Source organism: Lampetra planeri, chromosome 40 (genome assembly GCF_965212315.1).
Source record: "Lampetra planeri chromosome 40, kcLamPlan1.2.h2, whole genome shotgun sequence".
NCBI lineage: Eukaryota > Metazoa > Chordata > Hyperoartia > Petromyzontiformes > Petromyzontidae > Lampetra > Lampetra planeri.
The window spans coordinates 6,929,565-6,946,133 of record NC_136146.1 but is presented as its reverse complement, the minus strand read 5'-3'; the positions used below and the strand labels follow the sequence as shown (position 1 = coordinate 6,946,133).

The 16,569-nt window shown below is 54.6% G+C and overlaps 1 protein-coding gene across 3 annotated transcripts in view; it reads right to left on the bottom strand.

Moving 5' to 3' along the window:
* LOC144731805 (prestin-like) overlaps positions 1-16,569 on the bottom strand; it is a 42,297-nt gene that overhangs the window by 13,137 nt on the left and 12,591 nt on the right. For all 3 annotated transcript variants that reach the window (XM_078613053.1, XM_078613056.1, XM_078613054.1), the window contains exons 2-16: positions 14,325-14,551; positions 11,758-11,897; positions 11,075-11,185; positions 10,265-10,476; positions 9,379-9,543; positions 8,561-8,713; positions 7,634-7,716; positions 6,497-6,644; positions 4,456-4,569; positions 4,190-4,267; positions 3,413-3,508; positions 2,045-2,151; positions 1,188-1,257; positions 948-1,040; positions 253-375 (exon numbers count right to left, since the gene is read on the bottom strand). In XM_078613053.1, coding sequence (XP_078469179.1) covers positions 253-375; positions 948-1,040; positions 1,188-1,257; positions 2,045-2,151; positions 3,413-3,508; positions 4,190-4,267; positions 4,456-4,569; positions 6,497-6,644; positions 7,634-7,716; positions 8,561-8,713; positions 9,379-9,543; positions 10,265-10,476; positions 11,075-11,185; positions 11,758-11,897; positions 14,325-14,488 — 1,857 coding nt within the window. In that variant the 5' untranslated portion in view covers positions 14,489-14,551. The remainder of the gene's footprint in view (positions 1-252; positions 376-947; positions 1,041-1,187; positions 1,258-2,044; positions 2,152-3,412; positions 3,509-4,189; positions 4,268-4,455; positions 4,570-6,496; positions 6,645-7,633; positions 7,717-8,560; positions 8,714-9,378; positions 9,544-10,264; positions 10,477-11,074; positions 11,186-11,757; positions 11,898-14,324; positions 14,552-16,569) is intronic.

Below are 16,569 nucleotides of genomic sequence, written 5' to 3'. Positions count from 1 at the left end.
GACCTCTGCCACCCAGGTGACTCTTGCACACGAGACTCGTTGCCGTCTCCCAGGTTCTCACGCGGTCAAGCTAAACCGACGTGCGCAGCAGCGAGTGCGCGCACTCCCAAGCGTCGATTCCCGCAGGCACAACGCACGCATCACGAGCGCGAGAATCAATTGCGAAAGCCGAACCCCCCCCCTCCCCACACGCGGCTGATGCTGCGGCTGTAGCCCCGTGGCGGCGAGTGGGAGGCCGCCCGAGGTCCTCACCAGATTGAGTGTGGCGCTCTTTGCCTCCGTCCCGGCTTCGCGACGCCGCTTGCGCTCCAAGCGCTGCTGGTGCGCGAGGAACCTCTTGCGCACGGCGATCAGCGACCGGGGGTCCAGACCGGTCTGCGTGTGGACACACACAGACACACGCGTACGCGTTAACACACACACAGACAAAGACAAAGACAAAGATCCCCCGTATAGCCTTAACAGACTGTAGGGGCAAGTGCTGTTAGCGAGCACCTATGAAGGCCGGAACGGTACACGAGGGGGTGGGTGGCCAGCACCACGCCCGACCGCCTTTGTCTCCCCAGTGGCGATGTTTACACACCGCACCAGGTACTCATTTCAGGCTGAGTCGACCTAGGGGAGGCCCAGGACCGGTTCAGATAATCGTCACTGGTGTTGGCCGTGAGCGGGAATCGAACCCGGGTCACTAGGTTCATAGCGCAGCGCGCCAACCACTACACTACCGCACACACACACACACACAACAAAGAACACACGCACGCGTTAACACGCACGCGTGAACCCCGAACTCTCAGCGGTATCGGCTCAATGCTCAGACTTCCGAGCAACATGGCCACCTATTTGTTTTTTTGTTCATGGCTAAAGTTAATTCTCAAGCCGTTGGGAAAAAAAAATAACAGAATGGAGAAATAAGAGGAAATGAAACTGACGGAGGACAGCCCCACCTTGCTGATCAGCGCCTCCGTGTACATATCCGCGTTGGCGAAGTAGAGCGACGCGTTGGTCTGGAATATCCTGATCCCGGGAATCTCCTTCGCCTGGCACACGTGACAAGAGAGGCGCTGCGTTCACGCGCGCTACCGACACTCGCCGCAGACCGCACGGCAAACAGCCCCGGGACATTCACCGCGCTTCGTGGACACAAGCCGTCAAATATCCTCGCTTCCATGAGTGCGTGTCCTTACTTCCGCGTATTCTTTGAGGTCCAGGTAGATGTCGGTGTTGGGGATTTTGCCCAGAATCGAGTACTTGGGCCTTGGAACGGCAGCAGGGCGTGGGATGGGGACATGGAGGGGTGGCACACAAACATCGCCTTTCACAACGGCACGCGGTCGATTCCGGCGCAGCTTCCTTGTGTTTCGTGTCGAACGGGCCCCATCGTGCAAGTGGCAGCTCAGCCGAAGCGATGATTGGTGGTGGTGGTGGTGATATTGTGAACTTACAACGTGCCACCACGTAGCATTTGCTCGCTCTCTGAGAGAGAGAAAGGACGACTCAGAGGCGCCAGGAGGAGGAACCACAGACGAGTGGGAAGGCAGCCACACAGCCGGTGGCAACAATTGCCAAGCTCTGCGGTTCTCTTCTTATGAAAGTGTTATCCACCAATTAATGAGCGTTTACACGTGGGTGGAAGCAGGAGTACCCAGAGAAAACCCACACGTGCGAGGGGGAAACACTATCCCGTACAGACGGAACGGCTGGAGTCTTTGCTTTGCTGCGTTCTCCTGCAGAGCCAGGGTACGGCTCTTGCTCGACACTCACGGGAAGGGAGTTTCACAGCATCTGTGTGACCCATCAACCCTCACCACCTCCACCGTGCTGGATCACAGGTGAGCGCCTGCTAGTGGCAGTGGTAGTTGATCATGGTGATGACGGTGGCGGCGGTGGTAGTGGTTTCCGTGGTGGTCATGAAGCACACACGACCGATGCCACCACGAGCCCCATCATCCCTGCGCCGTCATCCCACGTCGCAGATCGACGCCGGTGCTGTGCGTGCGCTACCAGCGTGCCATGCCCGCGCAGATGATCCGCTGGGGCTCACGTTTGGGTGCGGATGACGACGCTGAGCAGAGCAAACGACACTGCGACGGCCAGGCCCAGGTCCAGCCCCAGCAGCACGGACGCCCAGAAGGTCACCATCCACATGGCCTGCGACACGCAAGGGACGACGGACCGCTCTGTAGGCCACACAGACCGCCTCCACAGGGGAAGCACCTACAAAGGCCGGAGCGGCTCACAAGAGGGTAGTGTAACCAGCGCGATGGCTGCCCAGACACCTTTGTCTCCCCCGCACCACACTTGAAGAGTCACCTTTTCGAAATAGTTTTTTATCTTTCTCCCCCACCCCCCGGTTTCATCCCTGTTCGGTTTTCAGGGTCATGGGCAGAAAAATCCGTGACCTTTACGTGAACTCTGGACCACACTCGGGGGCAGCCATTTCCCAGCCCTGACCTGCGGCAGAGAGGAGCGTTCCTCGTATGGCGGTTAAACTGCCGTGCTTAATTCTCGGAGCTGGAATTGAGCCAAATGGATGAGCCACATTAAGTGCGATTTTTATTTCTGTCCAGTCCTTGATGACCATCAACTGGGTACGGGCAACCAAATGGACGCGAGCCCAGGATCTCCGCGGTGTCAGCTCCGACCTCTGACCCACATGGCCACCGCACTGGGTCATCATCTTTCCCTGAACTGCCACGGGGAGGCTCAAACCCAGTTGGATTTTAATTGGCTATCGGTGGCGATGTCGTACATCGCTGCCAGGAACCAAACTCCGGTCGGATGAATCGCCGTGCTGACGTGGAGTTGTGTATCATCAACGCGCGCGCGCGCGCACTGTCCCAGCTGTGCCACATGAATAGATGCACGTGGTCAAATGTGTGCCACGTGAATAGATATGCGTCGTCAAATTACACACCCATCATATATCCTGCTTGCACAAACACACACGCTTGTACGAAGACAAACGTCGCTGAAGAGACACAGCCCAGGCAGGTGGTGCTAGAACAGGCACACGAGCGGTGCAATGAGGCCAATACCCGCGCACGCTCGGGCACCTTTGTCCCCCACCCGTCGACGTTTGACAATGCCACTTCACCGCGTTCCCATAGCTAGAGGGAGAGACCCACGAGGGACAGAGATTTCAGCCCCCCCCCCCTCCACCAGCAATGGGCATCACGAGGTGCATCTGCTTCGGTATTCCCCGATCGGCTGGTGCGGTGGAAGTGAAACCAAATCACCCAATTGGGATCACACGGCAGCAATCATTGCCCCCTGCCGGCAGACTCGTGCCCCGGGTCGCTCTTGCGAACGAGACGATCGTGGTCTCCCGAGTTAATCGCCAGGTTAAACAAAATCAACTCGCATACTCTCGTAGTGTTTCTGGAGGGAGAGGGGGAGGGGAGCCGCTCACCAGGTCGATGCGACAGGTTCTCCACAGCTGGGGCACGTCGGCGAACTGCTTGAACATCCCCTTGAGGTTGACGAGAACGACAGCTGCCAGCGCCGCCTGCCGAGCACACGCACGCACAATGACGCGCGCACGCACAATGACGCGCGCACGCACAACGACGCGCGCACGCACAACGACGCGCGCACGCACAACGACGCGCGCACGCACAACGACGCGCGCACGCACAACGACGCGCGCACGCACAACGACTCGCGCACGCACAACGACTCGCGCACGCACGCACAACGACGCGCGCACGCACGCACAACGACGCGCGCACGCACGCACAACGACGCGCGCACGCACAACGACGCGCGCACGCACAACGACGCGCGCACGCACAACGACGCGCGCACGCACAACGACGCGCGCACGCACAACGACGCGCGCACGCACAACGACGCGCGCACGCACAACGACGCGCGCACGCACAACGACGCGCGCACGCACAACGACGCGCGCACGCACAACGACGCGCGCACGCACAACGACGCGCGCACGCACAACGACGCGCGCACGCACAACGACGCGCGCACGCACAACGACGCGCGCACGCACAACGACTCGTACAGCGCACGCGCTTACAGATCCCCCCCGGAGCCTCCACAGACCGTTGGGGCAAGCGCTGTTGGGAGCAGCGCCTATGACGGCCGGCACAGCAGCCCACTTGCTGCGCTGCCTCATTTGGCACGAGCCTCACAGCCTCTGGATAGAGGGGCCGGGGGAGAGCCACCTTACCCTGGGCAGAGGCCGGAAGAGGCTGCTGATGGCCAGAATTACGATGAGCACCAACAACGCCGACACCAGACCGGCCACCTGCAAAGACGGCGCGGAGTTATCCCGGCGGGCACGGGCGTCAATAAGTCAGTGTAAATTAATTCTGTACAAGTTAGAGATTTAGTATGCGGGCATACGTGTCATCAATGCATTTGCTATACGTGCGTGTGTGTGCGCAAGTGGACTCGAGTTCGATTCTGGCTCACGGCCAACAATAATGGATGTACCTGCGTTTGCCCTCCCGTCGCGTCCTGCACCAGGCTCCGCGACATGGCACAGCTGATGGTGAACGAGTGGAAGATCGAGCCGAACATGTTGCTCAGGCCGATGGCGACCAGCTCCTACAGGCGCACACAGATACAGACACAGACGTGCACACACAGACAGATATAGATCAAAGATCAAAGATCCCCTGTATAGCCTTAACAGACTGTAGGGGCAAGTGCTGTTAGCGAGCACCTATGAAGGCCGGAACGGTACACGAGGGGGTGGGTGGCCAGCAACCACGCCCGACCGCCTTTGTCTCCCTAGCGGCGATGTTTACACACCGAACTAGGTACTCATTTGAGGCCGAGTCGACCTAGGGGACGCCCGGGACCGGTTCAGATAATCGTCACTGGTGTTTGCCGTGAGCGAGAATCGAACCCGGGTCGCCAGGTTGGTAGTGCAGCGCGCTAACCACTACACTACCGCTCGCACACACACACACAGGACAGACGCACAAGTATTAGTCGACCACAACTTGCCACACAATTGGCACACGCCCTTGACCACAGGAGGGGGAGCTGGGCGGGGATTGAAGGCATCATCATGATCATCGTCACGCGTCGCACTACGGCGGGATAAGCGGAGTGTTGTGTGGAGTGTTGTGTGGAGTGTTGTGTGGAGTGTTGTGTGGAGTGTTGTGTGGAGTGTTGTGTGGAGTGTTGTGTGGAGTGTTGTGTGGAGTGTTGTGTGGAGTGTTGTGTGGAGTGTTGTGTGGAGTGTTGTGTGGAGTGTTGTGTGGAGTGTTGTGTGGAGTGTTGTGTGGAGTGTTGTGTGGAGTGTTGTGTGGAGTGTTGTGTGGAGTGTTGTGTGGAGTGTTGTGTGGAGTGTTGTGTGGAGTGTTGTGTGGAGTGTTGTGTGGAGTGTTGTGTGGAGTGTTGTGTGGAGTGTTGTGTGGAGTGTTGTGTGGAGTGTTGTGTGGAGTGTTGTGTGGAGTGTTGTGTGGAGTGTTGTGTGGAGTGTTGTGTGGAGTGTTGTGTGGAGTGTTGTGTGGAGTGTTGTGTGGAGTGTTGTGTGGAGTGTTGTGTGGAGTGTTGTGTGGAGTGTTGTGTGGAGTGTTGTGTGGAGTGTTGTGTGGAGTGTTGTGTGGAGTGTTGTGTGGAGTGTTGTGTGGAGTGTTGTGTGGAGTGTTGTGTGGAGTGTTGTGTGGAGTGTTGTGTGGAGTGTTGTGTGGAGTGTTGTGTGGAGTGTTGTGTGGAGTGTTGTGTGGAGTGTTGTGTGGAGTGTTGTGTGGAGTGTTGTGTGGAGTGTTGTGTGGAGTGTTGTGTGGAGTGTTGTGTGGAGTGTTGTGTGGAGTGTTGTGTGGAGTGTTGTGTGGAGTGTTGTGTGGAGTGTTGTGTGGAGTGTTGTGTGGAGTGTTGTGTGGAGTGTTGTGTGGAGTGTTGTGTGGAGTGTTGTGTGGAGTGTTGTGTGGAGTGTTGTGTGGAGTGTTGTGTGGAGTGTTGTGTGGAGTGTTGTGTGGAGTGTTGTGTGGAGTGTTGTGTGGAGTGTTGTGTGGAGTGTTGTGTGGAGTGTTGTGTGGAGTGTTGTGTGGAGTGTTGTGTGGAGTGTTGTGTGGAGTGTTGTGTGGAGTGTTGTGTGGAGTGTTGTGTGGAGTGTTGTGTGGAGTGTTGTGTGGAGTGTTGTGTGGAGTGTTGTGTGGAGTGTTGTGTGGAGTGTTGTGTGGAGTGTTGTGTGGAGTGTTGTGTGGAGTGTTGTGTGGAGTGTTGTGTGGAGTGTTGTGTGGAGTGTTGTGTGGAGTGTTGTGTGGAGTGTTGTGTGGAGTGTTGTGTGGAGTGTTGTGTGGAGTGTTGTGTGGAGTGTTGTGTGGAGTGTTGTGTGGAGTGTTGTGTGGAGTGTTGTGTGGAGTGTTGTGTGGAGTGTTGTGTGGAGTGTTGTGTGGAGTGTTGTGTGGAGTGTTGTGTGGAGTGTTGTGTGGAGTGTTGTGTGGAGTGTTGTGTGGAGTGTTGTGTGGAGTGTTGTGTGGAGTGTTGTGTGGAGTGTTGTGTGGAGTGCGCCACTCACCTGGTTGCTGTCGATGTTGTATCCGTGCTTCAGGGCGAACGTCTTGCCCATGGAGATGGCGATGGAGAAGCCCACGATGGCCAAGGTGATGGCGTCCACCACCACCTTGCCAAACAGAGCGAACGGTGGGGCCACCGGGGGCTTCAGGCTGCAGCGCGCGAGTGGGCACGCACACGGACAGACACGCAGCACAGCGTGCAGACACGTGTACACACACGCACACAGAGACACAGACAACCACAGCACGCAAACACAATCACACACAATCACAATAAGCAGACACGCACCAATACAGCAACGCGTGCAGACACACGCACAAAAATACAAAGATCCCCCATATAGCTAAAACAGACTGTTGGGGCAAGTTCTGTTAGCGAGCACCTATGCAGGCTGGCACAGCACACGAGGGGGTGGGTGGCCAGCACCACGCCAGGCTGCCTTTGTCTCCCTAGTGGTGACGTTTATACACCGCACCAGGTACCCATTTGAAGCCGAGTAGGCATAGGGAAGGCCCAGGACCTGTTCAAAGAATCGTCACTGGCGTTGGTCACGTGCAGGAATAGAACTGTGTTCACTTGGTTGTGTAGTGCAGCATGCGAACCACTGCACTAACGCTGCCAACACAACACAACTGCCGTCACCATGCCACCTGTGCCAGGCCAGGTGCACCCCGAGGTCACGCGAAGTATCCATGGTTCGCTGCTGGCAAGGTTATGGGACAGACCCAGGTGTTACGGGTTGACCGAGATGACTGGCAGATGCATCGCCACCGTGCGTACAGCCGCACACGAGTGCGTCCGTACGTGCCGGCGCGCACACAAAGATCCCCCGTATAGCCTTAACAGACTGTAGGGGCAAGTGTTGTTAGCGAGCACCTATGAAGGCCAGAACGGTACACGAGGGGGTGGGTGGCCAGCACCACGCCCGACCGCCTTCGTCTCCCCAATAGCGATGTTTACACACCGCACCGGGTACTCATTTGAGGCTGAGTCGACCTAGGCGAGGCCCGGGACCAGTTTAGATAATCGTCACTGGTGTTGGCCGTGAGCGGGAATCGAACCCGGGTTGCCGGGTTCATAGCGCAGCGCGCTAACCGCTGCACCACTGGCGCGCACACAAACACACACACATACACACCCAGTGGGAATGTCTCCAATGATGTCCACCGCATACTTCTCGTTGAGCTCCAGGCCGCTGGACGCGAGCGTGGCAAGTACAACCTAGGCCACGCGACCACACAGGGACGCGAGTGAGGACGCGGCGAGTCTCCCGCGCGTGCCCCGTGCCAAGCCGACACGCCATCTCACTCGAGCTCGGAGGCTAAGTGGGTTTGAGCCCGGACAGTGCCGACAGGTGACAGCCTGCCCAACAGGCTGTCACATTTATTTGGTTTAAAAACGAGGTGAGAATTAATTTGCAACAGCGACCCGAAATAATCAACAGGGTCAAATAATCTTCTTGGTTCTTTCGGTAAAGTCACGTAGAAGGGAAGTAATAAAATAATAAAAATAAAACATAATAAAATAATTCTCACGACGTTTCGGCCACAACGCAAGCAGCCGTCCTCAGGTGAAGAACAGGTCTGTCGGAAAGACAGCGTCTGAATGACACAACACCAGGCTTGGCAGCGTATATTTAAGCTGGGTTGGAGGGGGAAGAGCGCCTTGACAAAAGAATTTGCATATCTGGATGTAAAGCTTTCGTGACTGCAGGGATTCATCTTCTTGGTTCTTTCGGTAAAGTCATCATGTAGAAGGGAAGTAATAAAATAATAAAAATAAAACATAATAAAATCCAATTCTCACGACGTTTCGGCCACAACGCAAGCAGCCGTCCTCAGGTGAAGAACAGGTCTGTCGGGGAGACAGCGCCTCAAATAATCCCCACGGACCCTCACGGCTTGGGTCAAAGCGGCGTACGTGCGCGCCGTATAAACGACGCTTCAAACCTCGCATCAACGGCCCGCCACGCGTCACCGCACGAGGGGGGCGGCTGGGGTTGGGGCCGTCGGCGTGGCGACCAGCCCCGCGAGAGCCCCTCACTCCCACCACCACAAAGCCGTACCAGGATGAGCTCCAGCGGGATGGGCGCGGGCAGGCGGTTCCTGTAGCGGTCGCCCAGCTCCTTGCTCCCAGCGAGGCCCACGGTGCAGATGACACACAGCAGGAGCGACACCAGGTTGGTGTGGCCCAGACGGGAACAGAACTCTATCGTGGTCTGCTCACACAAAGACAAATGTCCCCCAAGATATAGACTTCTACAGATTGTTGGAGGCGGGTGCTGTTAGCGGGCACTTATTAAGGCCGGGCATGGCACACGTGGGGGAGGTTGGCCAAAACCACAGCTGGCCACCTTTGTCTCCCCAATGCTCATGTTTAATACGCACCGTGGCAGGTACTCGTGCAAGGACCGAATCAACCTAGCGGAGACCCAGGATTGGTTCACATATACACCTCTCTTATTGATCATGAGCAAGATTTCAACGAGTTGCCGGTTTTGTAGCAAAGTGCAGACACACCGTGGAGCCACCAAACAAACAGACACCCCCATATGCAAATATAAAGACAAAGATCCCCCGCATAGCCTTCAGACTGTTGAGATAAGTGCAGTTATCGAGCGGCACCTATTAAGGCCGGAACGGCACACGAGGTGGTGGGTGGCCAGCACCACGCCCGGACGCCTTTGTCTCCCTAGTGGCGATGTTTACACACAGCACCAGGTACTCATTTGAGGCCAAATAATCGTCACTGGTGTTGGCCGCGAGCGGGAATCGTACCTCGGCTCGCCAGGTTTGTAGGGCAGCGCGCCAACCGCTGCGCCACCGCTCCCCACACCAGATACACACTGGCACACAGCCACACGTCGCACGCACGCCTGCTTACGTATACGATGGCCAGGGGCCCGCTGTAGCGCGAGACGCTGACGCCGAACATGTACTTGAACTGGGTGACGCACACGTGGATGGAGCAGGCCGTGGTGAAGCCGCGCACCATGGGCTCGGAGAGGTACGTCGCAACCACTCCGAACCGCAGCATACCCAGGGAGAGCTGCCGTCACGGGGTGCACGGGGCACGGACGCAGTGTGGGGGGGGGTGGGGGGGTCATGTTATTATGCGCTGCAGTGATGAAATGTGGGTAGCAAGGTGAAAACATTCTTATGACCACCAACATCTGACCGCCGGTGGCCACCGACAGCTTTCCCTAGACAACACTGGTCAACAAAAAAAAAAATCTGTTTTTCTGGCCTGGACTTTTGCAGCTGTTTTAGACTAATTTCAGGGTGCTGATTCCAAATTTGCTCTATCACATCTCATTTTTATGCTATCGGCATACCCCATTTTCATTGATTTTACCCGAAATTAACTCTGTCACTTATGATTGCAAGTTGTTGCGAGTCAGTGACTGCTTTAGTGTTAAAATATGGTGCTGTATTTTTAGGATAGTGTGTTTATAATATCATTTTATGTAGATATCCACATTTATTTAATATTTTTCTTCTGCAGTTTTTATTGAAAATTCAATATTTGATCTCAAAAACCTGATGTGATCGACAAAAACTGATACCAGATTTGGAATCAGAACCCCAAAATTACCTTAAAACCGTTGGAATACCTTATGCCAGAAAAAGTGTATTGACCAGTGCAATAGACTAACAGCCCAGTCTCTGACCAGGTCTTTATATAATAGACTGACCAGCAGAGCGGTGCGTGCCGTGGTTGCGTGCCGTGGTTGCGTGCCGTGGTTGCGTGCCGTGGTTGCGTGCCACACCTGGAAGATTCCGCAGAGGAACGTGACGGCGATGGCGACGGAGACGCGTGCCTGGTCGCGCGCTGCCACGTCGATGCCCTCCAGGGACAATCGCATGCTGCTCAGGGTCTGGTTGGTGCCCGTCAAGTTTGCCGGCGGCAGGAGGAAGTCCTCGTCCGGCGCCACGCGCTCCGTCACGTCGCCCACCATGACGCTCAGCACCGCGAACGTGCCTGACAAAGGTCACCCCCATAGTCTCGACAGGCTGTTGGGACAAGTGCCGTTACGCGAGCACCTGGGAAGGCCGGCACGGCAGGCGTGGCGGTGTGCGGGAACCCGGTTCATATAATTGTCATTGGTGTTCGCCGTGAGCAGGATTCGAACTCGGGTCGCCGTGTTCGCAGCGCAGTGCACTAAGCGCATAACACGCCCACGCACGCACACACATGGACACACGCCAGAGTAACAACTGCAGTGACGCGGTCCAGCGGTAGCGCGTTCGCCGCTCGTTGCAGAGGTTCGCGGTTCAAACCCAGCGGCCGCCCTGGTTAATAACACGGGTGTATTAACCATGATAACACTACGCTGCTGTCCGCTTCACTCAGTGGACATTATATATTGCCCGACGTCTTTCGCAAGAGTAGCCCATCGTGCGCCGGCAACGGGCTCCAAATTTGCCACATTCGATAAATTACTCAATTGGAACCAAGGCCCCCTACAGACATCAGAGTAATGCTCCAGGTGACTGTTGCATCCTGATCTATTGCGTTCTCACCTAGATATACGAATTCAACTTGAAATGCGAATTCTCGGCCTCGCTTCCGCACTCACCAATGGAGATGTGATGAGATGTCCCGAGGAAGAAATAGACGAGCATTGGGTAGAAGGAGGCGTAGAGGCCATAGATGGGAGGTACTCCGGCCAGCAGAGCGTACGCCATTCCTGGAACGCCAAAGATCACCCGTATAGCCACAACAAATTGTTGGGACAAGTGTGGTTAAGCAAGCATCAATAAAACCCAGCAACGCCAACATCAATACAATACGATGTACATTCCCGTAGCAGCATTTAAATGCAACCACATCTCCAGATGCCAAATGGGGTAAGAGGGGGGGGGGGGAACTATAACGTGAACACAAATGGGGTCGTAAGTGTTGACTTGAACAAGGGCAGCAGCAGAGTGTCAACCGCACGGAGGAGTTCAAGAAGAAGAGAATTCCAGACCCCAGGAGCAGAAGCCGAATCGGAGCGACCTTCCACGGAACTATCAACGACTGACCGTCAACAATTGACGTTCATCTTAATATTCCTCGGGGTGTGCCGGTGGTCTTCAAGAGTTGGCCAGATACAGTGCAGATTAGCGACCGACATTTTTTTTTTTCAATGAACAGAACCCAACGTAGATCTCAATGAATATCGAAAACGCGTTACTGAGAGGGCAGCCAATCATTGAAAGGCAGAGGAGGAGAGGCTTGGAGGGGGCCACGAGTGAGAGAGCGAGCGTAGCCACCCACCCTGCGGTAACTGGATGACACCGGTGCTGATGCCAGCAAAGACGTCTCCCAGAAACCACTCGCGCAGACGGTAGCGCGGCAGCCATGACAGTACGGGGAACGCGAGCTTCATCCGGGCGCTCAGGTCCGCGCGAGAGCAGCTGCAAACACAAAGACAAAGATCCCCCATATAGCCTTAACAGATTGTAGGGGCAAGCGCTGTTAGCGAGCACCTATGAAGGCCGGAACGGCACACGAGGGGGTGGGTGGCCAGCACCACGCCCGACCGCCTTTGTCTCCCCAGTGGCGATGTTTACACACCGCACCAGGTACTCATTTCAGGCTGAGTAGACCTAGGGGAGGCCCGGGACCGGTTCAGATAATCGTCACTGGTGTTGCCCGTGAGCTGGAATCGAACTCGGGTCGCCAGGTTCGTAGCGCAGCGCGCTAACTGCTACACTACCACTCCCCACACGTGCACGCACACACACACGCGCGCACAGTTGCCTATGGTTAGCTACGTACAATACGAAAGAAGTTCAACATACATACAGACACACAGACGCGCACGCGCACACACACACACAAACGCATGGAAGCACACAAACGCAGACACGTGCGGACACATGAAGCCACGTACAGGCACACACACAAGTACAAACTTGTTACATTTTCAGATGGCAAAAGTGACTCGCAAGGGCTATTGAGGTCAAGAGGTGTGGAGATGGCACTGGGCCACCACGTCTTGCCATCGCTCATACCCCTCTGCCAGATTTCACAACTGTTGTCGAGTCAACGACTTACCTTCACAGCCTGCTCGTACAGCACCCCATTCTTGTAAAGCCGTTTACGGCCGAAGGTTTCTTACCCTCGTCAACAAATAAAAACAAAGAGCTGGTTTCAGGTCTGGGTAGCCTGCCCACCTTTATTGTGCGCGTGTTTCGGGCAGCGTGAAGTTTAAAAAAAAGTTTGAAACAAAACCTAGGAATTCTTGACATTCTTTCAGCGCTAATCCTGCCCGAAGGCGATACAAATCTGAGCACCGGTAGGGGAGAACTGTACCGTACAAATGGCGGCGACTGATGCACGGGGGGTTTAGTGAACACATGTGCGGTGTGTCCATCCAAAGCACAAGAGACCGAGCCGGGCAAAGGTTACATTTCCTGGTATGGTAACAAGTATCTCAGTGGTTCCGAGAACAACAACATTTGACATTAACAAAGCGCAGAATGAAATTGCAGGGAGGAGCGGTGGTGCGGCATCTGGCGCACTACGCAATGAACCCAGTGAGCAAAGGTCAACTCCTGGTGACTGCTAACATCAGCAGGGGGGGGGGGGGGGGAATATCGGAAATGGCCCCAGGTCCTGCCCACCCTGACCAATTCGCACTGCCCACGGTCAAACAATCCCCATGACTGATACAGCGTGAGGAGGCCTTCATCCAGCAGTGGATTGGCAAGGGGCAGCGATTGCGGTCTCACTAATGCAACGCGTCTCGAGACGCCGTGCCGTGGTGGAGATCGCACGAGGTCGCAGTGACAACCGGGATGATTCGTCCATCTAGTAACGGACAATTGTAAATCACTCAGCCCTCTAAAACTCACGGTCACACCCATATCCTGCTTCCTGAAGGAGGGAAACCCCCGACAAGCCCAAGCCACGCCTGTTGATGCCGTTACCGTCACCAAGCCTCTCTCATCACCTCCCATCAGTCGATCTTAAAGATCCCGTGACATAATTCGTAAGGCTGGGCGATAATGCGCTGGCGTCCCGATCCAAATGTCAAATTCGTAAATTACCCGCAAATTTCTCAAAATTGCGACAGACATCGTGCTGCTCGCGATTTTCACCTGATGACGGACGCTTGTGTTGCTATCGAAACGTCGTGATTTATTTTGTTTTATTTCTACCCACGTGACTTTACCGAAAGAACCAAAGAGTATGGATTCCTGCAGTCACGAAAGCTTCAAATCAACTTGAAACTAGCGGGACACTTGGGAACACAGGAGAGACCTTTACCCCCCCCCCCGCCTAACTTTGTGTCGTCCGACGAGCCGAGCAATGGACGCGATCGAGTACACTGGTCACAATTTTTCTGGCATAAGGTATTCCAACGGTTTTAAGGTAATTTTGGGGTGCTGATTCCAAATCTGGCATCAATTTTTGTCCATCACATCAGGTTTTTGAGATCAAATATTGCATTTTCAATAAAAACTGCAGAAGAAAAATATAAGATTAATGTGGATATCTACATAAAATGATATTATAAACACACTATCCTAAAAATACAGCACCATATTTTAACACTAAAGTAGTCACTGACTCGCAACAACTTGCAATCATAAGTGACAGAGTTAATTTCGGGTAAAATCAATGAAAATGGGGTATGCCGATAGCATAAAATGAGATGTGATAGAGCAAATCTGAGATCAGATTTGGAGTCGGCACCCTGAAATTAGTCTAAAACAGCTGCAAAAGTCCAGGCCAGAAAAAAGTGTTTTTTTCTTGACCAGTGTTATGCAATTGACCGGAAGCCGTCCCCGGCCGAAAGCGCGATGCAGAGCAACGCTGGGGATGCCGCGACTCACTGCACGCAGGAGAACAGGCGCTCCCGCAGCGTGGGCGGAGGGTGCTCCGCCCGCATCGCCAGCCCCTCCAGGTCCGCCTGGCTCATCGGATGGCACGCAGAGCCCTCCGTGGACCGCCCTCCCAGCTCTCGCTGCCGCGGCAGCGACCCGTCGCTCAGAGCCATCGCGGATCCGCGAGCCGGCGTCGTGGTCCAATCGGTTCAGTTGCACGTCCTACTTGGCCAACGCTACACACAACAACGCGCAATAGAGGAGGGAGAAAATGCATAACTTAGTACATTTGGTATTCGCGCCATTGTTAAAGCGTACGGCCATCACGCAGGAAGGCGTTGGTGTGTTTCACGAGACGCGCAGTCTGCAGTCGTTGCACAGCCAGGGGTGATGTTGCCGTGTGTTATCCCAATTCAGTAATGTGCCATGTCATTTTTCTAATTCGACAAATTTGGACCAAGATGCCGGTACACAATGGCCTTCTCTTCTCAAATTACGTCACGGGATCTTCCACGTCAGCTGTGACGCAGACGGCGCGCAGTGTTAACCAGGGCGGCCTGCCGGATTGGAGCCGCGAAACTATGCAGCAAGCGGCGAACGCGCGGCCGTTGGGGCACCGCTCCCCGCACGTCGCCACCACCAACATCACCACCATCACCACCACTCCCGCACACTGCCACAACCACCGCAACCACCGCAACCACCGCAACCACCGCAACCACCGCAACCACCACAACCACCACAACAGCACCGCTCCCACACACTGCCACAACCACCACAACCTCAGCACCGCTCCCGCACATCACCACAACCACCACAACCTCAGCACCGCTCCCGCACACCACCACAACCACCGCAACCACCACCTCAGCACCGCTCCCGCTCGTCGCCACCACCACCTCAGCACCGCTCCCGCACACCACCACAACCACCACCACCTGAGCACCGCTCCCGCACACCACCACAACCACCACAACCTCAGCACCGCTCCCGCACACCACCACAACCACCACCACCTCAGCACCGCTCCCGCACACCACCACAACCACCACCACCTCAGCACCACTCCCACACGTCACCACCACCACGGAGTCGGTGTGGGAAGAGCTTTCATCTATTCGTGGATAGATAAGCGCCGACTATGATTGTAATGATCATGAGGATGATCATCATCATTTATTTAAATACTCATTAAATAAACAAAACACAATTAGGTACGTCGAGAAAGAGGCCTGCAGCAATGTTTCGCCGCAGGGCGCGTTGGGACTTGCGCACATCCCGTCACCGGGCCGCGGCTGATCAATGTCATTCTGCAGAGGTGGTGGATGTGACAAAAAAAGAGCCCTTCACAAACGCCATCGCAGCAGCAGCACCACTACGTGCCCTCTGGGTGAGCTTTTGACCGCCGTGTCTTTAGCTGATGCACTTAACCGGCGTATAATGAAACTAGGTTCTTAAGTGTGTATATACAAGTATACATACACACCATGGTCACCATTGAATGCACAAAAACCAAACCACATTCGTTCGGATTTTTCATTTAAATCTACAGATTTCCGCGGTGAAAATAATGATTTCCATGAAGCAGGTCAGGTACGACTTTAAAGCCCGCACCGGCTAGTGTGGGTAAGATGGGCTATTGAAGAGACGTATTCTTAGGTTTTTTTGGTAAAGCCACGTGCTGTGACGGTTCCACCTGAAGACGGAAGCTTGTGTTGCCTCCGAAACGTCGTGATTTTTATTTTATTTTACTTTTATTAATTTTAATTTTTTACCTACGTGACTTTACCGAAAAAAACCTAAAAATATGAATCCTTGCAGTCACGAAAGCTTCAAATTTAGAATTATTGAAGAGACGACAGAAATAGGGTAGGATTAGTGCCCAGGGTCATCTGCTGGGGCCGTTCCCGGACACGTGCGATGTCACGACGATTGGACGTCAACAGCACAACCGGCAAACTAGTGGGACACACAAAGCAACGTCTGCTCTCGACAGCTCTGCAAGTGGAAGATGGCAACACCTCGACTGCAGTGTAGACATCATGGGACCTCCTTTGCCAGTACCAAAATATACTAATAGGGTTTTTCCCCTTTTTTCTGGCAACAAAACAAAAAGAAAGCTGTCTCTGGTGTGGACCAATCAGTTTCAAAGACAATGCATAAATTATCAGAGTATTGTTTTTTGTTTGCATTTGACTGCAAGTATTGTGGTCAATGTGTAAGCATGATTCCTTGCAAAAGGTGTCAGTTTTGT